The following is a 25,796-nucleotide window of genomic DNA, read 5'->3' as shown; positions in this document are numbered from 1 at the left end:
TGGAAGCAAGTCCCTGCAGCAATGTTCCAACATCTAGTTTCAAGCCTTCCCAGAAGAGTGGAGTCTGTTATGGCAGCAATGTGGGGTCCAACTCCATATTAATGCCCATGATTTTGGAATGAGATGTTCAACGAGCAGGTGTCCACATAGTGTATCTGTCTATTTGACTGTGCCTGTCTATTCCTTGCAAAATTAAGTCAAAGAGAAGTGTTATTGAGAATGATACTGCATTCACAGCTCGCCTTAATCAGGATGTGTGTTTAGGCACAGTGGTTCCCTATCCCACCCTGGTTCACTATTAATGACCTGAACAATGACCTGAACAATGCCCCAAACACAATATCCCAAACGGTCCCAAATTAAACAGATTATAGACTGAACACAATACAGCTTCAGTCCACAGATTTGCAGTGTTTTTCTGAGTAATCCCACCTAAACCAGGCATCCGGCACAGGAGTAAAAATTAAATCCTTCAGGGGGGATATGGTGAATTCACAGGTATGAACCAGTCAACATGGTGGGCCTAATATAGCAAAGGGGTGTGTAGTAGTACACATAGCTGAATGAGAATAATACACACACCTGTGGCCATCTGTTGGATGTGTGTGGGCCTATAGCACTTTTGAAGTATCACACGCACACACAGATGTACACACACAAACACACACATGCACACACACACAATTTGTCACAGTGGCCCCAATTTGTTCTGAGAAATGCATAATTCACTCAAATCAATCTGGGGGATAGTCTGCTGCTCTCCTTCACAGAAGTGTGTAAAAATAACCACCTAAAATGAGTTCACCATCTAGGAGGATTCCATTACCTCTAGTTAGAGAAATCAGGGTCGTACTTTATGTTGGCTATGTCATATATCAAGGAGGTAAGTATCATAAAGTATTATATACTTTCATAAGGTACTTTGGAAAATGATTATACTGTAGCTTCTGTAGTAGCTGCCATAGTGGGGGTAAGAAGTGCAAAGCAGTGTGTAGGCCTGTATCTTCATATAGGCCAATGCTTGACACTAATGATACTGACTTCACTGAGTCTTTCGATGTAGGCCCCTGGCTTGTTAAAATGTCTACTTATAGTTCTTCAGTCCAAAGTCAAATCATGATGTGTGGAGCCTTAAGCCTTGCACCTGTTCCCCAGGCCTGGTTCTGTGCTGGGTGATGGAGAGAGTAGAGACCATGGAGGGCTAGGATTTCATAATGACCTGCTTCTGATACTCTAAAATGATACTCTAGAATGGTCTAAAATCATATTCTGGTGGACAAGGACATCCTTTGGTGAGATGTTGTTAACAACGATGCTTTAAATATATCCTATATTGACATGGATTATATAGGCCTAATACAGGGCCTGGGTCCACGGATAAGGAAGTAGAGGGAAATGTGATCATATCAGTAGGCTACACCAGAGGTTCTCAACTTTTTTTGCCCAGGCCCCCCTTTTTCATATATGAAGAATGTCACACCCCCTTAGGAAAATGTGGATGTTTTTGAAGCTCAATTCCTGCAATTCTACATAGTTTAACAACATGCATTACATATTTTAGGTAGGCTATATAATTATAATAATATTAATAATTATCATTATTATAATTTCCCAAATGGTATTCTGCTACCAAATATAGTTTATTATGATAATTTATATGAAAACCCAATTGAATTATACATATAGTTTTTTACAGAAAGTAATTAATTAAATTGATAGTGACAGAGTCACATATTGTATAAGATTACTTTCTAAGTAAATGAGGGTGGGCGAGCCCCTTAGGTTATACACACTATAATAACCAAGCCATTAAAGAAGAGCTGAGTCACACATTCAATACAATTCAATAACATAATTATTACACAATGTGTTTTGGGTACAGAGTGAGGAGTGCATTTACCAAGTAATAGATTGACCAAGACCTCTTGTCCAGCCAGCGTATTACTCCTTGTCAGACACACGATAGTGCCAAAGATCCACGTGATTCCGTGCCCTGTAAGCGCGAGCAGGGTGATCATGGAACGAACGCTGCCCCAAGACGACGACGTGTAGGCGCAGACCCCCAGGCGCTTGGACAGACAAATGTCAATGGCGAGGAGGGAGCTCATCGCTATCCCTTTGAAGGAAGGGTTCAGCTGGATACAGTCCTCATCGGGCAGTTTCGCGGGTTCTTTCCGATCCTTGTTGGCACTGTCGGTAGGTTCCTGCGGGTCGCACGGTTGGCTTGCTTGGTGTTTGGGTTGGGCCGGTCGCCTTGCGGTGCCACGGGTTTCAGAGTTAACGCACCGGAGAGGCTGATTCAGGGACATGAACTCGGGTCTGCTCAGGACGTTGTTCCGATCCCGCGTCCTGGACCTAGAACTCGGAATTGCGGGCATTTTGGATTGGTCTCACTTTACTACGTTTCAGAAGGACAATTTCTCGTTTTACGCACGGAGGCTAAATGTCCAAAGCTAAGCCCTGTCGCCCTGTCCTTCCCCTCCTGTGGCCCAATCAGATATATTTAGCCGGTTGGAATGCGCGCAGCCCATGCTGCTGTGTTTAGCCTGCAACGGGATCCATGCAGGCATGAAGAGTCTTGACTGACATCTGCCTGGGCCAATCGAACGAGACACAATCTACAGCGAAAACAGAATGTCATCATCAGATTTTAACATGTCATGAACTAAAATATACAATAATGAGCAACTAACATGGAATAGCATAGAGGTTTTGTCTTAATCCTGAACGGCAGGTGCAGTGGTGCAGTAGGCCTATCATGAACAGAAACTGAAGACACTGGTTTTATGCATAAATAGATGGGCCATATTGTACGTCTGTTATGCTCAAGGAGAAAGACAAATGGTATTATCTTACCAGGCCGAAGTATAGGAATGGGCTATCGTTCAGATCCCTTTCGCGCGCTGCACAACACTGGCTCTTGGATTGGAATTTAGAGAATGCGGAAAGAATTATAGCTAGACAGTGTCGAGTTAATTAAAGGCAATCAACAAATCCATAGTCATCTCGGCGAGCCAGGTAAAATTAATGCAATATTTAGAAAACAATGAGAGCTCTTAGGGCCGTGTCAGTCGTGGACATGACGTAGCATACGCAACCGTGCTTATTCACGGACACGCTCTTCGGGATCGGAGTTCTCCAAGGTTCTTAAATTGACAGCAACAGAGACGCACACTCTCAGCACGAACCCATGGCACGTCTTCGTCAATTTGGAAATGACCAAAAATAGAAGAAAATAAACCGCAAATCAAGAAGCAATAACAAACATTACATTATGAAAAGTGACTTGATCAATTTCTTAAAAGGTTTCTTCTCATGAGGACTGAGGAGCATACATAAGTGGGACTATTATCAGGCGAAAAGCATGGGAAGCAATTTAATTCAAAGTTGGCCTAAATGTATATTATTTTATTTTTATTAAATATTCACCACTGTATTTTTTATAATTAGACATGCAGCCAAACTGATGTGAGCTATAGCCTATAACATCATCCAAAACAGCTATTCGCTTAACATTGACATATAGAATTGGCCTATTATAGCCTATAATTATGTTATATTTAATAAGCGTAGCGAGAAGCCATCACTACATTTCCCAGAATGCTTGCAGTGGCGAGGGGAAGTGTCGTCTCAAAGGTACTTAAATAAAGGAGCTGAAGCTCAAGCCGCTAGAATAGACCAATGCGGGAGGGCTAACCTGCTGTGGCCGCGATGGGACCAGCACACAGAAATGACAGTCTGTCTTGGAATTGGGACTAAATTATACTCAAAGGACAGGGATCGAGGAGGGAGCCTGGTTGGGTTATCGGACATTCCATGTTTAAAAATAGTTTTTTATTAGTTGATCTACAAGAAGATATGGATCCAAACGGAGAGGGGAAAGTTAACCTGGTTGCCTTTGAATATTTCCGGTGTTCATTGTAACCCACGATTAAATAAATGTAAGTTGAAATGATACCACTACCGGACCTTGAAATTGAATGCAACAATAAAAGAGAAGGGAACCAACTGGGAAGATAACGGAATTACCACTCGAACCATGCGCGCACGCATCTAGGGCAGTCATAAAAACTGTCTTGAGGGGACAATTCACAAAGACGGGCTTGCATTGGACAAAAGTGTGGTAAACCTCTATTTCCAAAAAATAAAAAAATAGATTTGGTTTATGCTACCACAGGCTTTTTGCAACGAGACTGCATTTATATTTACATTTGAGTTATTTAGCAGATGCTCTTATCCAGAGCGACTTGCAGTTAGTGCATTCATCTTAAGATGGCTAGGTGGGACAACCACAAATCACAGTCATAGTAATTACATTTCTCTTCAGTAAAGTAGCTATCAGCAAAATCAGAGTTAGTAAGGGGGAGGGGAAAGTCCAGTGCGAGTGTTAGTTCATTCAGCAAAGTAATATTTTCAAATTGTTTAACTGTAGGCTAAACGTCACTTACCAATTTCCTTTTGCATACCATGTCTACAATTTGCGGCGTTGTAAGGACAGCAATATTTATGATAGATTTATTCTTGTCCCTCATATAGTCCCCGTGCAAAGAGTTATTGTGGGATTGCACGCGGGCTGTGTATCTATTGTAGTGTGAACCTTAAACAACATATTCTAGAGGGGTCATTTTATATGTATAAAGGAATACTTTTGATACATATGATTAAATGAATGTGCACGTGCTCCTCATGTAGTCCATTTTTATGTGGCATTGTGGCAAAGGGGGCCTATTATAGCCTACTGTGGTATTAAATGTCAACAGTTTATTGTTACATAATTAAGACGTTGTTCAACACAAGCCATTGCTGACCTCCTATCCACACCAAAACTACTTTTTTTTTTAATGGAAACCTTTCACCAGTGTAAAAATGCTTAATTGAGGCAAAAGTTGATTTTACGCATGTTCAGAATGAAAATAGACTTGAATAGGCTAAAAAATGAGTGGCGCTGAGCTCGGCCAATATGACGTCGAAATGCTATGTTAGCAGTTTTTGTAAATTATGCTTAGGTCACAATTATCAATTAAGTCTGCTTAATTAGACCACAAGGCACATGTGAGCAGTGGCTGTTGCACATAACCAACGGTCGCAAATTGCCAGTAATCCCGGTCGATTTCGCGCTGCTTGTGGAGGTGAGAGAGAGCACACAGCACACATCTGGAGGCACTTCTATTGATGGAGGAAGCTTCAAGACACGGAAAAGAAAGTTGCATCCGCTCTGTTTTGGTGATGTGATCTGATGGCCAATGAAAAGCAGAAAGCATGCTGATATGAATTTAATCACAACTCTTCCATTATTGAGTAAATTATTACATTTTACATCATAGTGTTGGAATACAGAACTGGTTGCAAAGTGCATGGTTTTTATGAACATGTCAGCAAAGAGATAGCCTAGTCATTCTCAACGGAGAACACTGGCCATTTGACAGTGCCACCCTTTTTCGTTTTTTTTTGGTCTTTTTTGACTATTGAAAATGTGGATGCAATTGTGAATTTCTTGCTGTTTCCATGCGTCTTTCTCCTCCAGACCTCGGGACGTTGTTGTGGATTGTATTGCTATTTAATGCAATGGGCTGTATCCAGAGTATCAGGTGTAAACCCAAGAGTTTCCGTGAAAGTATCATCGTTCTCGAGGTGAACTCCTCCATTGACTCCACGCCAACCAGCATCGACGAGTCATCCAGCGTGGTTCTGCGCTATCGGACACCGCACTTCCGAGCCTCTGCTCGGGTACTAGTGCCGCCCGTGGCCGGAAAAGAGACGTGGACCGTTGGCTGGATTCAAGCATGCAACCACATGGAGTTCTACAACAAATATGGAACCAAAGGGATGTGAGTATCAACCTAAATCTAAACCCAACCCACATTACAATTAAATTATTATCACATTTGATTAGACAAAGGCCTAATAAAAAATAACTCAGAATTAAAATGGCAGACAATACCTGCCACTCGCAATCTACTTCATTATTCATGTTCACCTCTCAATGGCGCTGGGGCATTTTGAAAGTATTCAGACCCCTTTACTTTTTCCACATTTTTTTTTACATTACAGCCATATTCTAAAATGGATTGAATAAAAATGTTCCCTCATATATCTTCACACAATATAAAATAAAGACAGAAATACCTTATTTACATAAGTATTCAGACCATTTGTTATGATACACGAAATTGAGCTCAGGTGCATCCTGTTTACATTGATCATCCTTGAGATGTTTATACAACTTGATTGGAGTCCACCTGTGGTAAATTCAATTTATTGGAAATTATTTGGAAAGGCACACACCTGTTTATATAAGGTCCCACAGTTGACAGTGCATGTCACAGCAAAAACCAAGCCATGAGGTCGAAGTAATTGTCCGTAGAGCTCCTAGACAGGATTGTGTCATGGCACAGATCTGGGCAATGGTACCAAAAAATGACTGCAGCATTGAAGGTCCCCAAGAACACAGTGGCCTCCATCCTTCTTAAATGTAATCCTTCTTAAATGGAAGAAGTTTGGAACCACCAAGACTCTTCCTAGAGCTGGCAATCGGAGGAGAAGGGCCTTGGTCAGGGAGGTGACCAAGAACCTGATGGTCACTCTGACAGAGCTACATAGTTCCTCTGTGGCAATGGGAGAACCTTCCAGAAGGACAACCATCTCTGCAGCACTCCACCAATCAGGCCTTTATGGTAGAGTGGCCAGAGGGAAGCCATTCCTCAGTAAAAGGCACATGACAGCCCGCTTTGAGTTTGCCAAAAGGCACTTAAATACTCTCAGACCATGAGAAACAAGATTCTCTGGTCTGATGAAACCAAGATTGAACTCTTTGGCCTGAATACCAAGTGTCACATCTGGACGAAACCTGGCACTATCCCGGGTGAAGCATGGTGGTGGCAGCCTCATGCTGTGGGGATGTTTTTCAGTGCCAGGGACTGGGAGACTAGTCAGGATTGAGGGAAAGATAAACGGAGCAGAGTACAGAGAAATCCTTGATGGAAAACTTCTCCAGAGCACATAGGACCTCAGACTGGGCCCAAGGTTCACCTTCCAACGGGACAACGACTCTAAGCACAAAGCCAAGACAACGCAGGAGTGGCTTCGGGACAAGTCTCTGTATGTCCTTGAGTGGCCCAGCCAGAGCCCGGACTTGAACCCCATTGAACATCTCTGGAGAGACCTGAAAATAGCTGTGCAGCGACACTCCCCATCCAACGGGACGGGAGCTTGAGAGGATCTGCAGGGAAGAATGGGAGAAACTCCCCAAATCCAGGTGTGCCAAGCTTTTAGCGTCATACCTAAGAATACTTGAGGCTGTAAACACTGTCAAAGGTGCTTCAGCAAAGTACTGAGTAAATGGTCTGAATACTTACAGTGCCTTGCGAAAGTATTCGGCCCCCTTGAACTTTGCAACCTTTTGCCACATTTCAGGCTTCAAACATAAAGATATAAAACTGTATTTTTTTGTGAAGAATCAACAACAAGTGGGACACAATCATGAAGTGGAACGACATTTATTGGATATTTCAAACTTTTTTAACAAATCAAAAACTGAAAAATTGGGCGTGCAAAATTATTCAGCCCCTTTACTTTCAGTGCAGCAAACTCTCTCCAGAAGTTCAGTGAGGATCTCTGAATGATCCAATGTTGACCTAAATGACTAATGATGATAAATACAATCCACCTGTGTGTAATCAAGTCTCCGTATAAATGCACCTGCACTGTGATAGTCTCAGAGGTCTGTTAAAAGCGCAGAGAGCATCATGACGAACAAGGAACACACCAGGCAGGTCCGAGATACTGTTGTGAAGAAGTTTAAAGCCGGATTTGGATACAAAAATATTTCCCAAGCTTTAAACATCCCAAGGAGCACTGTGCAAGCGATAATATTGAAATGGAAGGAGTATCAGACCACTGCAAATCTACCAAGACCTGCCGTCCCTCTAAACTTTCAGCTCATACAAGGAGAAGACTGGTCAGAGATGCAGCCAAGAGGCCCATGATCACTCTGGATGAACTGCAGAGATCTACAGCTGAGGTGGGAGACTCTGTCCATAGGACAACAATCAGTCGTATATTGCACAAATCTGGCCTTTATTGAAGAGTGGCAAGAAGAAAGCCATTTCTTAAAGATATCCATAAAAAGTGTTGTTTAAAGTTTGCCACAAGCCTCCTGGGAGACACACCAAACATGTGGAAGAAGGTGCTCTGGTCAGATGAAACCAAAATTGAACTTTTTGGCAACAATGCAAGACGTTATGTTTGGCGTAAAAGCAACACACCATCCCCACTGTCAAACATGGTGGTGGCAGCATCATGGTTTGGGCCTGCTTTTCTTCAGCAGGTACAGGGAAGATGGTTAAAATTGATGGGAAGATGGATGGAGCCAAATACAGGACCATTCTGGAAGAAAACCTGATGGAGTCTGCAAAAGACCTGAGACTGGGACGGAGATTTGTCTTCCAACAAGACAATGATCCAAAACATAAAGCAAAATCTACAATGGAATGGTTCAAAAATAAACATATCCAGGTGTTAGAATGGCCAAGTCAAAGTCCAGACCTGAATCCAATCGAGAATCTGTGGAAAGAACTGAAAACTGCTGTTCACAAATGCTCTCCATCCAACCTCACTGAGCTCGAGCTGTTTTGCAAGGAGGAATGGGAAAAAATGTCGATGTCTCTCGATGTGCAAAACGGATAGAGACATACCCCAAGCGACTTACAGCTGTAATCGCAGCAAAAGGTGGCGCTACAAAGTATTAACTTAAGGGGGCTGAATAATTTTGCACGCCCAATTCTTCAGTTTTTGATTTGTTAAAAAAGTTTGAAATATCCAATAAATGTCGTTCCACTTCATGATTGTGTCCCACTTGTTGTTGATTCTTTATATCTTTATGTTTGAAGCCTGAAATGTGGCAAAAGGTCGCAAAGTTCAAGGGGGCCGAATACTTTCGCAAGGCACTGTATGTAAATGTGATATTTATTTCATTTGCTTTGTCATTATGGAGTATTGTGTGTAGATTGATGAGGGAAAAAAAACTATTTCATCCATTTTAGATTAAGGCTGTAACGTAACAACATGTGGAAAAAATAAAGGGGTCTGAATACTTTCCGAATGCACTGTATTTTCAGATAGATTGGAGGTGTTAATTCTAGAACATCAACAGTCTACTTTAGGCTTCCTCGTAGCTGGATCACTGAACCATGCGTCATGATGAGTTAGTGATAATTAGAACGAAGATGTACATTTTTATTCATACTGCAAATCCATCCCCTATTGCAGAATCATATCAATTATTACACTGAACAAAAATATAAATGCAACATGTAAAGTTTCATGAGCTGAAATATAAAATTCCAGAAATTTTCCATATGCACAAAAAGCTTATTTCTCAGAAATTTTGTGCACACATTTCTTTACATTCCTGTTAGTGAACATTTCTCCTTTGCCAAGATAATCCATCCACCTGACAGGTGTGGCATATCAAGAAGCTGATTAAACAGCATGATCATAACAGAGGTGTACCTCGTGCTGGGGAGAATAAAAGGCCACTCTAAAATCTGCAGTTTCCCCTCATGTTTCAGCATGATAATGCACAGCCCCATTTCACAAAGATCTGTACACCATCCATGGAAGCTGAAAATGTCCCAGTTCTTCCATGGCCTGTATAATCACCAGACATGTCACCCATTGAGCATGTTTGGGATGCTCTGGAGCGACGTGTACGACAGCGTGTTCCAGTTCCCGCCAATATCCATCTACTTCACACAGCCATCAAAGGGGAGTGGGACAACATTCCACAAGCCACAATCACCAGCCTGATCAATTATATGCAAAGGAGATGTGACGCACTGCATGAAGCAAATGGTGGTCACACCGGATACTGACTGGTTTTCTGATCCCCGCCCTTACTTAAAAAAAAAGGTATCTGTGACCAACAGATGCATATCTGTATTCCCAGTCATGTAAAATCCATAGATTAGGGCCTAATGAATTGATTTCAATTGATCGATTTCCTTATATGAACAGTAACTCAGTAAAACCTTTGAAATTGTTGCATGTTGGGTTTATATTTTTGTTCAGTATAATTTTGATTTACATTTGGTTGAGTTGTCAACTAATGTGAATTCAAAGTGAAATCAACAAAAAAGGTCACCATATCATTGGATTTAGGTTCAAAGTTGGTTAAAAAGAATACAAAATTCTTATGTTTATTACTTTTTGCAAATGCGATCAGTTAACCACATTGATTCCAAGTTATTATATACATTTTTGGGGTTGAAATTACGTTGAAACACCGTTGACTAAACCAGTTTTTCCCAGTGAGAAGGCTTTCACAAATACTGTTTGTAAAATGTATCAACTCAAGCTGGGTTTCATTGTGAGGTAGGCTACTGGAGTCAACACAAACTGTGTGTTATGAGAAATCAAATTATTCTCAAAATATTAGGAAATTAATTAAAGGCCAGACAATTAATTAAAATACCCCTTTCGTTCGGCTCGGTGACTGTTTACAGATGTCTGTGACTTACACAATGTTACACAAATTCAGTTTGTCCCACATCCTGTGGAGGCGACCACAAGTTGAGGTATACCCTGAGGGTTTATCTTCACCCGTTACAGCATGTGATGTTTGGGTCTGCATGTCACAGATTACACACACCATCCCAATACTGCGATCTCCTCCCCTACATTGCCTTCTCCCCTTTCACTAGTCTGGCTACGTGTGTTTGTCTGTGCGTGTTTGTCTCTGTGTGTGTGCGTGTTAATCTCTCGCTCTGGGCCTAAAGAGACACTGAATCGGAAAAACAATATTAATGCTGTGTGAGATTAGAGTGACATGTCCCTCTGCTCTTCAAACAAAACCTAATTTGAAGAGAGACTAGAGTAAGAGAAAAAGAGAGTGAGAGAGATGAAACAGGCATTAACAACCTCTCTCTTTCTCAGAGCAGCTATGACCTCAAAGCGACACATTTCTGCTGATTTGAGGTATAAAAAATGCCCCGGTAGTCAGATTTGTAAATATAGTAGCATTTCCCCCTTATGCTTTTCTGTGTAGTATAGAGCTTATTCTCTGAAAGAGAGAACCATGATTTCCCTGTAAAACTTGTCGTTAGTCTTGACAAATGCCTTCATACATTTAAGCTCATTGCCATTATCATTCAGTGTTGCCCTTTTGACTGCAATCTCAGAGAAAGACAAAATGTACTTAGTAGCTTCTTAATAACCCAGAGCTGTGTCATCCATGTTTGTTAAGAGTTAGTTAAGATGCAGGACGTAAGCTCTCCCTCTATTGAGACTCCTGTTCTGAGGTCTGTCAATTACTGCGGTAAACTTCCAGGATGCTCTGGTCTAATTGGACAGAGTGACTCAGGATAATACCCTGGATGATTTCTCTGTCAGCTTAGGTGCGTGCCCTGGTTTCTGAATTTGCCAGACACCCCAGTCTTACAGCTGCGGAATAGATCAGCAGTAGTCTATTATTCACTTTTAGTGGTATAGGAGTGTTAGGTGTATAGACACAGTGATGTAATGCAACACACACACGCACGCACGCACGCACGCACGCACACACACACACACACACACACACACACACACACACACACACACACACACACAAGCATACAAGCACATACAGTGCCTTCAGAATGTATTCACACCCCTTGACTTTTTCCACATTTTGTTGTGGTACAGCTTGAATTTAAAAAGGATTCAATTTTTTACACTAGAACAATACCCCACAGACATTGAATATATAATTGAAATGCATTCAAGGTGACTACCTCATAAAGCTGGTTGAGATAATGTCAAGAGTGTGCAAAGCTGTCATCAAAGCAAAGGGTGGCTATATGAAGAATCTCAAATATAAAATATATTTTGATTTGTTTAACACTTTTTTGGTTACTACATGATTCCATATGTGTTATTTAATAGTGTTGATGTCTAAACTATTATTCTACAATGTAAAAATAGTACAAATAAAGAAAAATACTTGAATGAGTAGGTGTTCTAAAACCTTTGCCCGGTAGTGTAAATGACAGAATGAAAAGAAGGAATTTTTTCATTTTACCTTTATTTAACTAGGCAAGTCAGTTAAGAACAAATTCTTATTTTCAGTGACAGCCTAGGAACAGTGGTTAACTGCCTTGTTCAGGGGCAGAACGACAGAATTTTACCTTGTCAGCGCGGGGATTCAATCTTGCAACCTTCCGGTTACTAGATCCAACGCTCTAACCACTAGGCTACCTGCCGCCCCCGGAAGCCTGTACAGAATAAAACATATTCTAAAACATGCATCCTGTTTGCAATAAGGCACTGAAGTAAAAATGAAAAAAAAGTGTCGCAATTTTTTTAACTTCATGTCCTGAATACTAAGTGTTATGTTTGGGTCAAATCCAACACAACACATCACTGAGTACCACTCTTCATATTTTCAAGCATGGTGGTGGCTCCATCATGTTATGTGTATGCTTGTCATTGGCAAGGACTAAGGAGTTTTTGAGGATAAAAATAAATGGAATAGAGATAAGCACAGGCAAAATCCTAGAGGAAAACCTGGTTCAGTCTGCTTTCCAACAGACACTGAGAGACAAATTCACCTTTCAGCAGGACAATAACCTAAAACACAAATCCAAATATACACTGGAGTTGCTCACCAAGAAAACATTGAATGTTCCTGAGTGGCCTACTTACAGTTTTGACTTAAATCAGCTTGAAAATCTATGACAAGACTTGAAAATGGCTGTCTAGCAATGATGAACAACCAACTTGACAGAGTTTGAATAAAAATGTAATAATAATGTGCAAATATTGTACAATCCAGGTGTGCAAAGCTCTTAGAGACTTACCCAGAAAGACTCACGGCTGTAATCGCTGGCAAAGGTGATTCTAACATGTATTGATTGACTCAGGGGTCTGAATACTTTTGTAAATGAGATATTTCTGTATTTCATTTTCAATACATTTGCAAACATTTCTAAAAACATGTTTTTACTTTGTCATTATTGGGTATTGTGTATAGATGGTTGAGAAAACAATTATGTTTAATCCATTTTGAATTCAGGCTGTAACACAACAAAATGTGGAATAAGTCAATTATGAATACTTCCTGAAGGCACTGTAGGTGGGCACCATAGGAGGCTTGATAATTGCTGGAAAGAAATGAATGGAACAGAGTCAAACATGTTGTTTCCATATGTTTGATGTGTTTGATACCGTTCCATTTATTCTATTCCAACCATTACAATGAGCCCGTCCTCCTATAGCTCCTTCCACCAGCCTCCACTGGTGGGCACGCATGCTGTATACATGCACACACACAGACCCCACACACTGTGGTAAGACTCAAGGGGGCTGTCCCAAGCAGTTTTTCCAGACTGTGCACACTCGCATCGGCACAGAGACACAGGTTCAGACACATCACATCCACTCGCCCACAACATCCAACAGACATACTCACACACCCACATTGTTTGTTGAGGATATGTCAAGAAGCCCAGACACAATCACACCCATTTATGTGTACACACACACGCAGACACGCATACAAATGCTCAAGGATGCTATGATTGATTACCCTGAATTAGTCAACTCGCCACCCATGTGTCTGAGTATCCCGTCTAAATAATCTCTCCCTTCACTGTTTGGTAAAAATTTGTAATAAAACCTCCTTTACACTAGCACAATTGAGATATACAGTTGAAGTTGGAAGTTTACATACACCTTAGCCAAGTACATTTAAACTCAGTTTATCACAATTCCTGACATTTATTCCAAGTAAAAATTTTCTGTCTTAGGTTAGTGAGGTTCACCACTTCATTTTAAGAATGTGAAATGTCCGAATGATAGGAGAGAGAATGGTTTATTTCAGCTTTTATTTCTTTCATCACATCTCCAGTGGGTCAGAAGTTTAAATTTTAATTGTTTAACTTGGGTCAAACGTTTCGGGTAGCCTTCCTTAAGCTTCCCACAATAGTTGGGATAATTTTGGCCCATTCCTCCTGACAGAGCTGTTGTAACTGAGTCAGGTTTGTAGGCCTCCTTGCTTGCACACGCTTTTTCAGTTCTGCCAACACATTTTCTATAGGATTGAGGTCAAGGCTTTGTGATGGCCACTCCAATACCTTGACTTTGTTGTCCTTAAGCCATTTTGAAAGTATGCTTGGGGTCATTGTCCATTTGGAAGACCCATTTGCGACCAAGCTTTAACTTCCTGACTGATGTCTTGAGATGCTGCTTCAATATATCCACAGAATTTTCCTCCCTCATGAAGCCATCTATTTTTTTAAGTACACCAGACCCTTCTGCAGCAAAGCACCTGTCACGCCCTGACCTCAGAGAGCTGTCCTTATTTCTCAATTTGGTTAAGTCAGGGTGTGATGTGGGGTGGGCATTCTATGTTCTATTTTCTATGTTTTGTATTTCTTTGTTTTGGCGTGGGTATGGCTCTCAATCAGGGACAGCTGTCTATCGTTGTCTCTGATTGGGAACCATACTTAGGCAGTCCTTTTTCCCACCTGTCTTTGTGGGTGGTTAACTTTGTTTGTGGCACATAGCCCTTAAGCTTCACGGTTGTTCGTCTTGTTTCTTGTTTTGTTGGTGTCATTCCAAAATAAAAAGGAAAATGGACGCTCACAACGCTGCACCTTGGTCCACTTCTTACGATGGCCGTGACAGCACCCCCACAACATGATGCTGCCACCCATTTGGTATGGTTGGGATGGTGTTCTTCAGCTTCCAAGCCTCCCCTTTCTCCTCCAAACATAATGATGGTCATTATGGCCAAACAGTTTTATATTTATTTCATCAGACCGGAGGACATTTCTCCAAAAAGTATGATCTTCGTCCCCATGTGCATTTGCAAACCGTAGTCTGGCTTTTTTATGGCGGTTTTGGAGCAGTGGCTTCTTCCTTGCTGAGCGGCCTTTCGTTATGTCGATATAGGACTCATTTTACTGTGGATATAGATACTTTGTACCTGTTTCCTCCAGCATCTTCACAATGTCTTTTGCTGTTGTTCTGGGATTGATTCACACTTTGCACACCAAATTACGTTCATCTCTAGGAGACAGAACGCGTCTCCTTCCTGAGGGGTATGACGGCTGCGTGGTCCCATGGTGTTTATACTTGCGTACTATTGTTTGTACAGATGAACATGGTACCTTCAGGCGTTTCAAAATTGCTTCCAAGGATGAACCAGACTTGTGGAGGTCTACAATTCTTTTTCTGAGGTCTTGGCTGAATTATTTTGATTTTCCCATGATGTCAATCAAAGAGGCACTGAGTTTGAAGGTAGGCCTTGAAATACATCCACAGGTACACCTCCAATTGACTCAAATGATGTCAATTAGCCTATCAGAAGCTTCTAAAGCCATGACATAATTTTCTGGAATTTTCCAAGCTGTTTAAAGGCACAGTCAACTTAGTGTATGTAAACTTCTGACCCACTGGAATTGTGATACAGTGAATTATAAGTGAAATAATCTGTCTGTAAACAATTATTGGAAAAATGACGTGTCATTCACGAAGTAGACCAACTTGCCAAAACTATAGTTTGTTAACAAGAAATTTGTGGAGTGGTTGAGAAACAAGTTTTAATGACTCCAACCTAAGTGTATGTAAACTTCTGACTTCAACTGTGTAACTTTATAAGAGGGTATAGCAAATTGTTGGTGTCTCTGCTTGTCATGTATCTAGTCCGTCACTCAACATCAAAAGAAGCAATGCTCATCACTACAGTTGATTGGCCGTTTAGTCCATTGGGTCCTTTCTACAGATGTAAGATCTTAATTTTCCTTCTGTAGCCAGTTTGCTATAGTAGGAAAATAATCCTGCAGCAACAGGAAATATGAATTACTATGTGGATTATAATTAATGGGCATGGAAAATAATTAATGGACCATTTCTTTCACAAGGGCAAATCAGGTCTGACATTTCTACGTGGAAATGACAAACTTTAAAAGCCTTTTTAAAAGTCAAATACACTACAAGTTTGCATTTCCTGGAAAATTCTCAGCAACAACAAAGTGATCAAATTAAGATCCTACATCTGTAGGATCTATTTCAATAGAGCACCTCCCATGGTTTTGAACGAGAGCACTATACTGAAAATAGTATAGTACTGTAATGAAAATGCCATCAATAAAGAGTAGGTAGATCCTGTAGTATTATTCAACCTCCAATAGGGGGAGAGAGAAAAGGAGCATGATGAACACAAGGCAAATGTTCTTGCGCTTGGGCATGTTCTGTCCTCAAGAAACCATGTGTTATCAAGATAAAAATACGAGGAGAGTGCTTTGTTGCCATTGTCTGCAGTCGTTGGCCCTTCACAGTTTGGCTCCTGTCTGAGATATACAGTATTTATAAATAGAAAGATTGTTCAACTTGTTTTGGAGACAAATTGATAGAGGATATAGTGATTTGTAGCGACAAGAATGGACATGGATGAAACATAATCCTTGTTCTGTACAGACACACACACACACACACACACACACACACACACACACACACACACACAAAGAAAAACAATATTGCCCACTCACACCCACTCCCATAGACACACACACACGCTAAAATGTATATTCTATTCTACTGAGCCATTAACTTTATGTTCGTATTCTTATCTTTTATTAGTTCTTATTGATGTTGCATTGTCGAGAAGGAACCTGCAAGTAAGCATTTCGTTTATCTGTCGGCCCCAACTCAGGCCCTGTGTGTAGTTAACAGAGCCTCTCTGCCCATTCATCGCCATTTTACCTGTTGTTGTTGTCTTAGTTGATTAGCTGTTGTTGTTGTCTTACCCGTTGTTGCCTTAACCAACTCTACCAATCAACACCTGTGATTGCTTTTTGCCTCGCTTTATGGCTCTCTCAAATGTCAATATGCCTTGTACACTGTGGTTTAGGATAGTTATTATTGTCTTCGTTTACTGCGGAGCCCCTAGTCCCACTCAACATGCCTCAGTTAACTCCTTTGTCCCACCTCCCACACATGTGGTGACCTCACCCAGCATAACTAGCCTGTCCAGAGATGCAACCTCTCTTATCATCACTCAGTGCCTGGGTTTACTTCCACTGTACCCACATTCCACCATACCCCTGTCTGTACATTATGCCCTGAATCTATCCTACCACGCCCATAAATCTGCTCCTTTTATTCTCTGCCCCCAATGCACTAGACGACCAGTTTTGATAGCCTTTAGCCGTACCCTCATCCTACTCCTCCTCTGTTCCTGTGGAGGTTAATCCAGGCCCTGCATGTCCCCAGGCACTCTCATTTGTTGACTTCTGTAACCAAAAAAGCCTTGGTTTCATGCATGTTAACATCAGAAGCCTCCTCCCTAAGTTTGTTTTTCTCACTGCTTTAGCACACTCCACCAACCCCGATGTCCTTGCCGTGTCTGAATCCTGGTTTAGGAAGGCCACCAAAAATTCAGAGATTTCCATACCCAACTACAACATTTTCCATCAAGATAGAACTGTCAAAGGGGGATGAGTTGCAATCTACTCCAGAGATAGCCTGCAAAGTTCTGTCATACTTTCCAGGTCTATGCCCAAACAGTTTGAGTTTCTAATTTTAAAAATTAATCTCTCCAGAAATAAGCCTCTCACTGTTGCTGCCAGTTATAGACCCCCCTCAGCTCCCAGCTGTGCCCTGGACACCATATGTGAATTGATTGCCCCCATCTATCTTCAGAGTTTGTTCTGTTAGGTGACCTAAACTGGGATATGCTTAACACCCCGGCAGTCCCACAATCTAAGCTAGATGCCCTCAATCACACACAAATGATCAAGGAACCCACCAGGTACAACCCTAAATCAATAAACATGGGCAGCCTCATAGATATTATCCTGACCAACTTGCCCTGTAAATACACCTCTGCTGTTTTCAATCAGGATCTCAGCGATCACTGCCTCATTGCCTGCATCCGCTATGAGTCCATGGTCAAATGACCACCCCTCATCACTGTCAAACGCTCCCTAAAACACTTCTGCGAGCAGGCCTTTCTAATCGACCTGGCCCGGGTATCCTGGAAGGATATTGACCTCATCCCGTCAGTCGAGGATGCCTGGTCGTTCTTTAAAAGTAATTTCCTCACCATCTTAAATAAGCATGCCCCTTTCAAAAGGTAGAACTAAGAACAGATATAGCTCTTGGTTCACTCCAGATCTGACTGCCCTCGACCAGCACTAGCATCGAATAGTCCCCGCGATATGCAACTTTTCAGGGAAGTCAGGAACCAATACACGCAGTCAGTCAGGAAAGCAAAGGCTAGCTTTTTCAAACAGAAATTTGCATCCTGTAGCTCTAACTCCAAAAAGTTTTGGGACACTGTAAAGTCCATGGAGAATAAGAGCACCTCCTCCCAGCTGCCCACTGCACTTGAGGCTAGGTAACACTGTCATCACCGATACATCCACGATAATCGAGAATTTCAATAAGCATTTCTCTACGTCTGGCCATGCTTTCCTCCTGGCTACCCCAACCCCTGCCAACAGCTCCGCACCCCCCGCAGGTACTTGCCCAAGCCTTCCCAGCTTCTCTTTCACCCAAATCCAGATAAGATGTTCTGAAAGAGCTGTAAAACCCGGACCCGTACAAATCAGCTGGGCTAGACAATCTGGACCCTCTCTTTCTAAAATGATCCGCCGCCATTGTTGCAACCCCTATTACCAGTCTGTTCAACCTCTCTTTCGTATCGTCCGAGATCCCTAAAGTTTGGAAAGCTGCCGCGGTCATCCCCCTCTTCAAAGGGGGTGACACTCTAGACCCCAACTGTTATAGACCTATAGCCATCCTGCCCTGCCTTTCTAAATTCTTCGAAAGCCAAGTTAATAAACAGCTCACCTACCATTTAGAATCCCACTGTAGCTTCTCCGCTGTGCAATCCGGTTTCTGAGCTGGTCACGGGTGCACCTCAGCCACGCTCAAGGTACTAAACGATACCATAACCACCATCAATAAAAGACAGTACTGTGGCCTCCCGGGTGGCACAGTGGTCTAGGGCACTGCATCGCAGCGCTAGCTGTGCCACCAGAGACTCTGGGTTTGTGCCCAGGCTCTGTTGCAGCCGGCCACGACCGGGAGGTCCGTGGGGCGACGCACAATTGGCCTAGTGTCATCCGGGTTAGGGAGGGCTTGGCCGGTAGGGATATCCTTGTCATCCTTCATTTCTCGGTCCGACTCTTTTCTCTATATATAGCAACGATGTCGCTCTTGCTGCGGGTGATTCCCTGATCCACCTCTATGTAGAGGTATGTATTCTGTATACATCTGGCTCTTCTTTGGACACTGTGTTAAATAACCTCCAAACAAGCTTCAATGCCACACAACACTCCTTCCGTGGCCTCCAACTGCTCTTAAACGCTAGTAAAACCAAATGCATGCTTTTCAACCGTTCGCTGCTAACACCCGCCCGCCCGACTATCACTACTCTGGACGGTTCTGACTTAGAATATGTGGACAACTACACATACATAGGTGTCTAGCTAGACTGTAAACTCTCCTTCCAGACTCATATTAAACATCTCCAATCCAAAATTAAATCTAGAATCGGCTTCCTATTTCGCAACAAAGCCTCCTTCACTCATGCTGACAAACATACCCTCGTAAAACTGACTATCCTACCGATCCTTGACTTTGGCGATGTCATTTACAAAATAGCTTCCAATACTCTACTCAGCAAACTGGATGCAGTCCATCACAGTGCCAATCCGCATTGTCACCAAAGCCCCATATACCACCCACCACTGCAACCTGTATGCTCTAGTCGGCTGGCCCTACATATTCGTCGCCAGACCCACTGGCTCCAGGTCATCTATAAGTCTATGCTAGGTAAAGCTCCGCCTTATCCCAGCTCACTGGTCTCGATAACAACACCCACCTGCAGCACGTGCTCCAGCAGGCGAAGCCAACACCTCCTTTGGCTGCCTTTCCTTCCAGTTCTCTGCTGCCTGTGACTGGAACGAATTGCAAAAATCGTTGAAGTTGGAGACTTATATTTCCCTCACTAACTTTAAACATCAGCTATCTGAGCAGCTAACCGATCGCTGCAGCTGTACATAGCCCATCTGTAAATAGCCCACCCAATCTACCTACCTCATCCCCATATTGTTTTTATTTACTGTTCTGCCCTTTTGCACACAAGTATTTCTACTTGCACATCATCATCTGCTTATCTGTCACTCCAGTGTTAATTTACTAAACTGTAATTACTTCTATGGCCTATTTATTGCCTTACCTCCTCACGCCATTTTCACACACTGTATATAAACGTTATTTTTTTCCTATTGTGACTGTACGCTTGTTTATTCCATGTGTAACTCTGTGTTGTTGTTTGTGTCGCACTGCTTTGCTTCATCTTGACCAGGTCGCAGTTATAAATGAGATTCTCAACTAGCCTACCTGGTTAAATGGAGGTGAAATTAAAAAGACAGTGTATACGACGTGGATACTGTACACAACTAATACAACTTTCAACTGAAACACACACACTTTAACCAACACACAGACTGGGGCTTACCTTTTACTATTATTATTATTCTAGAGATCATAATCTAGCTCCTCTGTGAATAAATGGCCATGCAGGCCTGCATGTGTCTGGTGATCACTGTTATCTGTAGTAGTTCTGCTGATTCCTTTACTTCTTCCTGCCGAGGGGGAATCGATAGGCGGACGGACCGGAGTGTTTATGAGGTGCCTCTGTCCCACATTGTCTCCCACAGAGTCTCAATACTCCAAAGGGGCCTCCTTTCATCGTTTCCTTCACTTAATTCACTCAGATCTGAAATAATAGTGGATGAGGTAAAGCAATCCTGATAGGCTTTGGACATATTGCTTTCACCTATCCTGTGTTGACAGATCAGTGGTCAGTGCAGAGGTGGTAAAGGAAATGAGAAAAGAAAGCCACGTAAGACTATTGAGATGCACCTATAGTGACTTACTACACAGGTTAGACAGATGGGAGGCTCTTAACAATGGGAACCTGTGGTGTGCTGTGATTGTGCTGCCCTGACCTGCATCGCAATAGCTACTGAGCTGATGTTTGTAGAGCAAACCCACTCAGTCAGGCTGTTTGAGCCTCTCATGGACATAGATAGTCTCCTCCACTCTTCTTATCCTCCAGCTTTTATTTAACAGTGGGTAGGAGCCTATTATGATTGATATCTCTCTCAAGCGATTCTAGGCAGGAAAGCAGTAGCAACATGCAGAGAGATTCTCACTTGTAAAACAAGTCTCACCTTTTTGCTTCCACGTTAAAGGATTTGTCCACCTAAAATCAACAATTTCTTCCTGTTTTCACACCATAAAAGTGGTTGACAGTTCACATCACCTGTTGTGTAGATTTAGCTATATATTAGGACACTTTATTCCCATAAGAATGGGAGTGATTTGCATCATTTTTTATTTTGTCGTGAACTATCCCTTTAAGCTTCACTCTGTTTTCCCTTCCGGGTTAAATCTCACTGCCTGCTTTTCCATGTCCAGGTCGAGCTGGGAACTCCCTGACCTACGGGATGGCAAGATCCAGGCCATCAGCGACTCGGACGGCGTCAACTACCCGTGGTATGGAAACACCACGGAGACGTGCACCATCGTGGGTCCCACCAAGAAGGCCACCAAGTTCACGGTTAGCATGAATGACAACTTCTACCCCAGCGTTACATGGGGTGTGCCTGTGAGCGATAGCAACCTGCCGCAGCTCAGCAGCATCCGCCGCGACCAGAGCTTCACCACCTGGCTGGTGGCCATCAATCAGGCCACGGCCGAGACCCTGGTGCTGCAGACCATCCGCTGGAGGATGCAGCTCCACATCGAGGTGGACCCGGACAAGCCTCTGGGCCAGAGGGCCACGCTGCGTGAGCCTGTGGCCCAGGAGCAGCCCCATGTCCTGGGCAAGAACGAGCCCATCCCCCCCAATGCCATGGTCAAGCCCAACGCCAACGATGCTCAAGTGCTCATGTGGCGGCCAAAGACCGGGGACCCCATCGTGGTCATCCCGCCCAAATATTGAATGACCTTGGTGGGGTTAAACACTCCTCCTCTTCTCCCACTCCTCTACCTACTCTCACTTTTCATTTTCTCTCTCTTTACCTACGTTCCTTTTTTCCCCTTTTCTCCTTCCCTCAAGCTCCTTGCCTCTATTTTCCTCTCTGTTTCTCTCCTCTCCTCTCCTCTTTTTTTTTTGTAAGAACTGAGCAAAAGAGGGAGAGAGGGAGAGAGAGAGAGAGTGAAACAAGGACAAGAGCAGTTTGGAGAAAGAGGACGTCCCCTATAAGTGGGAGCTGGAGCTGACTTTAAAAACTGGAGTGAACAAACTGCAACCATTCTACCTTCAAACGGGGTCGGGTTTCACTGTGCTAGATAAAGTCATTGCAAAAAAAATCTAAAATAAGAAACTTTGCTTTTTGGGATTGGGGTTTGGGGTGGGAATGGATGGGGAGTGTGTGTGGGTTGACAAAAAGATAGTATTTATGTTCATATTTATGTACATGGTACATACATGTATACATGCACAAAGTTTGCGTATACCAGTTGAGTTTTTATTTATGGGCTGGGAGAGAGCATTTTTTGTGAATAAGCGCTATTTTGTGCTCCACATGAGTGATATGTGAATACGAACCGTATCGGGGTGACATATGTAGTTTTAGTACTTTTTTAAACATGAGAGTCATTCAATCCATGCTGCCTTAAGTTTAAATCGCTTTCCACTGCAAATGTTTAGCCTTAAACCAAGTGCAATGCAGTATTCCTTCACCTGTCCTCTCTCTTCTTCCATCCAGACTGTTGGTGCTGGTGTGTGTGGGTTTAGGAACGGAACAGTGGCTTGTGGGCAATGGGTTATCAGGAACCAAATTGGGTCCTAAAACTGCTGGAACCCTTTTTCTACCACAGAACAAAAGAGAATAGACATTCAAACAAACCCTTTCAAATAGTCCGTTAGGTCGTCATCTCATCATGCATGGCTGTGGAGAAGGTTTTTCTGACAACATTCAATTCCATTGAGACTGATATTCAGCTGACTTTTAGACTTGTCAACAATCTCCCTTTACAGAAAGAAAACAGTATTTCATCATGTTATCTTTCATTTGCTTTATTACCACTCCCTCCATCTCAGAGCCCTGTCGCTGTACTCCTCTCTCCCTCTGCCTTTCTTCTCTCCTCTCCACAGATGTCGGAGGGGACAACCCTGCTAGCACCTAATCAATACTGTTATTACAGCAAGCAGCAGCCAGGGGAAATGACTGTGCATTTCATAACAGGGGCAATAAAAAATTGGTCCTCCATGCGATGCTATGGGAGATAAATAATCTCGGCTTTAGGGTGCCTGTGTGTGAATCCACATGGTGCAGAGGTGGTTGCAGCGCACCGCCCTCCATCTCTGCTCTCTCTTTCTGCAGTCCCCCCTTGCTCTCCTCGCACTCTCTCTCTCGTCTGATGTTCATCCCCATTCATACTCTCTCACCCTGTCCCTACTTTCTCCTCTCTGATCCATCTTTCTCTCTCTGCTCCCATTGATTGGTCTCTATTTCCTCCATCCATCCCTCCACCCTTCGCCCTGTCCTCTGTCCTCTTTGCAGCAGTAGACATGTGAGGCTCAGCCTGGCATGTAGATGACCCACTTCTGGGGTTGCCACTACCAGTTGTAGCCCGCTGCAGAAATGTGTTGCTTTTTTTCTCCTCTCACAGAGCCCCAGCTAGCTAAATACCTCCATAAACGTGATGATGCCCAGCCACTCGTTAATCTATGGGCAGGGCAGCTTTACCCAGAGCTGAAATCTCTCATGGAGGAGGGAGGGAGGGGGTGGGGGTTTAGAGGGATAGTTGGGGGATAGAATTTGGCATCAGGCTTTTTATCTCCTTATAATATCAACGACAACAAGAACAACAGCATCAGCAGTATGAGCTAAAATAAAAAGGAACAGAGACTGATGTTTGAAGTGGTTAAGAAAACTGCATCTCTGCTTTTGTCACTGAAGGTATTGTTTTTTCATTAAGTTTATGCTAGTTATGATGTTGTGATATGTTATTGATGCAAAGCTTCCTTGGTAGAGGAATATCATTTTCATCAAATGCCACCAACAACTGGGCAACATTGTTTGCTCGTTATTTCAACCTACCTTATCAACGTTATCACACTGCATCAACCTGGCTACTTGATTGAGTTTGCCAAAAGTCATTGACATTTTGTCTTGATATAACCAAATAGTGTCGACAGGTTTTTGTGGTTTGGTATATTTCAAATTAAACTCAAATCTATTGACATCTCAACCAAATATCACCTGTAATTTGAAGTTTATCTGACATCTTTACCTGGTTAGAAAAGACAGAGCAGCAGGTCAGTAGCAGCTGAATAGAATTAAGAAAAACCAAGGCTCAGAAACCAGAGAGACTGATAGCCTGCTCTGGACTCAATCATCTGGGCCGGGAAGGAGGAGGGAGGAGGGGTCTGGTGGGGAGAAGTGCTGTCATTAATAGATTGTCTGTGAAATACTGAGCACCCTTCAGATGCATTGTGCTGTGCCAAGGCTGGCTATAGTAATATATGATGGCCTCTTGGGGCTAGAGGAAAAAGGTCAGTGTTAGAAGGGGTTGGGGGTCGGGATTGAGGTGGAAGGGGGTATTGGTGGTAGTCAGGGTGATAGAGTGACAAGGAGGTGGGGTGGTGTCACAATCTGCACACTGCTGAGTGGTTTATTGGAAAGCCTAGCAGGGATTGCTTGTTACCATGTATAAAACACCTTGACACATCAGTAGCTGGCTAGCTGTCCTTAGTCACTGCATGACCTAAATATTCTCATTGATCTGGTGCAGCTGTAGCTGTTGTTGAACTATGGCTCCGTCTGTTCACTCACACAGGGCACATCCTTGTCATAAGACAGCAGGGGCGGTCTCTCCTTGCATGCTATCTGATCATCACAGCATCACACTGGGGCCGAGTGTTAACAGCGTTTATCAGCAGAGCACGTGGCCCCCAGCAACACAAACACACACTAGAGAGAGGGAGGTCACGGGAAGGCGATTGCCTCGATTTGTGTCTTCACTCTGACAGTGTTATGTGCTACTGATGAGTCTATCTCATGTACAACTACTTCCTCAAAACACATCTCTAACCAAGTTCTGTTTTTAGAAATGGACAAATGGACATTTATGTAAATATTAATGAGATTTCGATTCCATCATTGAACAAGTGAAATTCATGGACTTCATGTCTCCTTCTGGGGTTGTGCCACTGAGTAGCCTTCCATTCCTAAACCCACAGCTCTTAGTTCTGAGGGCGCCCACCTTTTCTATAGATCTTTATGTAAAAGAGTAATGTAAACTACAGCCCACTACACGTCATAGACCAGCAGAAAAGGTTTCTCTTTTAGTTACAAATAACAAGCCCAAGCTCACTCTCAGGATCACCCATCGTTGTTTCCTATCCTTTACTATTAGTTTACCCCATATAAACAAAAGAGTTGTCCGTCTATCTTGCCATTCGCTCCCTGCAACTCTGACTAGGTTTTCAGTAGAGTAGCCTTATGGCTAACTGTAGCAGACTATACACAACTGGCTACAATGTATTTCAAATGTTGGGTGTTTTTGATTTGTCTTCTGAAAAATCATCTAATATATTTTGCAGCACTGAAACAAAAATACAGTATGTTTTTTTTGTATTTGTCATTGACACTGATACTTGATACTTGAACACAGAACAGTACTGGCAAATATTTAAAACTGTGAAAATGCACAATGTTTAAAAAAAAAAAATGAAGAAAATGGAAAAGTATTTTTCATGAATAAATAAGAATGTGCGAATGTTA

At 42.6% G+C, this 25,796-nt stretch overlaps 2 protein-coding genes across 5 annotated transcripts in view; one reads left to right on the top strand and one right to left on the bottom strand.

Annotated features, from left to right (window-relative positions):
- LOC110523616 (inactive phospholipid phosphatase 7) overlaps nucleotides 1-3,211 on the bottom strand; it is a 9,051-nt gene extending 5,840 nt beyond the window's left edge. The window contains exons 1-2 of the mRNA XM_021602474.3: nucleotides 2,857-3,211; nucleotides 1,901-2,618 (exon numbers count right to left, since the gene is read on the bottom strand). Coding sequence (XP_021458149.1) covers nucleotides 1,901-2,378 — 478 coding nt within the window. The 5' untranslated portion in view covers nucleotides 2,379-2,618; nucleotides 2,857-3,211. The remainder of the gene's footprint in view (nucleotides 1-1,900; nucleotides 2,619-2,856) is intronic.
- Nucleotides 2,004-25,796, top strand: fam78ab (family with sequence similarity 78 member Ab). 4 transcript variants are annotated; one of them, XM_021602477.3, is made up of 3 exons: nucleotides 2,004-2,196; nucleotides 5,525-5,828; nucleotides 21,478-25,796. In XM_021602477.3, the coding sequence occupies exons 2-3, from the start codon at nucleotides 5,566-5,568 to the stop codon at nucleotides 22,001-22,003; spliced, it is 789 nt and encodes a 262-aa protein (XP_021458152.1). In that variant the 5' UTR covers nucleotides 2,004-2,196; nucleotides 5,525-5,565; the 3' UTR covers nucleotides 22,004-25,796. The 4 variants fall into 4 exon arrangements, with proteins under 4 accessions (XP_021458152.1, XP_021458151.1, XP_090090641.1 ...); XM_021602476.3 differs by lacking the exon at nucleotides 2,004-2,196 and adding an exon at nucleotides 3,643-3,941; XM_090234515.1 differs by lacking the exons at nucleotides 2,004-2,196; nucleotides 5,525-5,828 and adding an exon at nucleotides 3,668-3,941.

Source organism: Oncorhynchus mykiss, chromosome 5, assembly GCF_057628025.1.
Source record: "Oncorhynchus mykiss isolate SJ-2025 chromosome 5, ASM5762802v1, whole genome shotgun sequence".
In the NCBI taxonomy this organism is placed as follows: domain Eukaryota; kingdom Metazoa; phylum Chordata; class Actinopteri; order Salmoniformes; family Salmonidae; genus Oncorhynchus; species Oncorhynchus mykiss.
The sequence above is the reverse complement of the archived record's forward strand: the minus strand, read 5'-3'. Positions and strand labels throughout refer to the sequence as shown.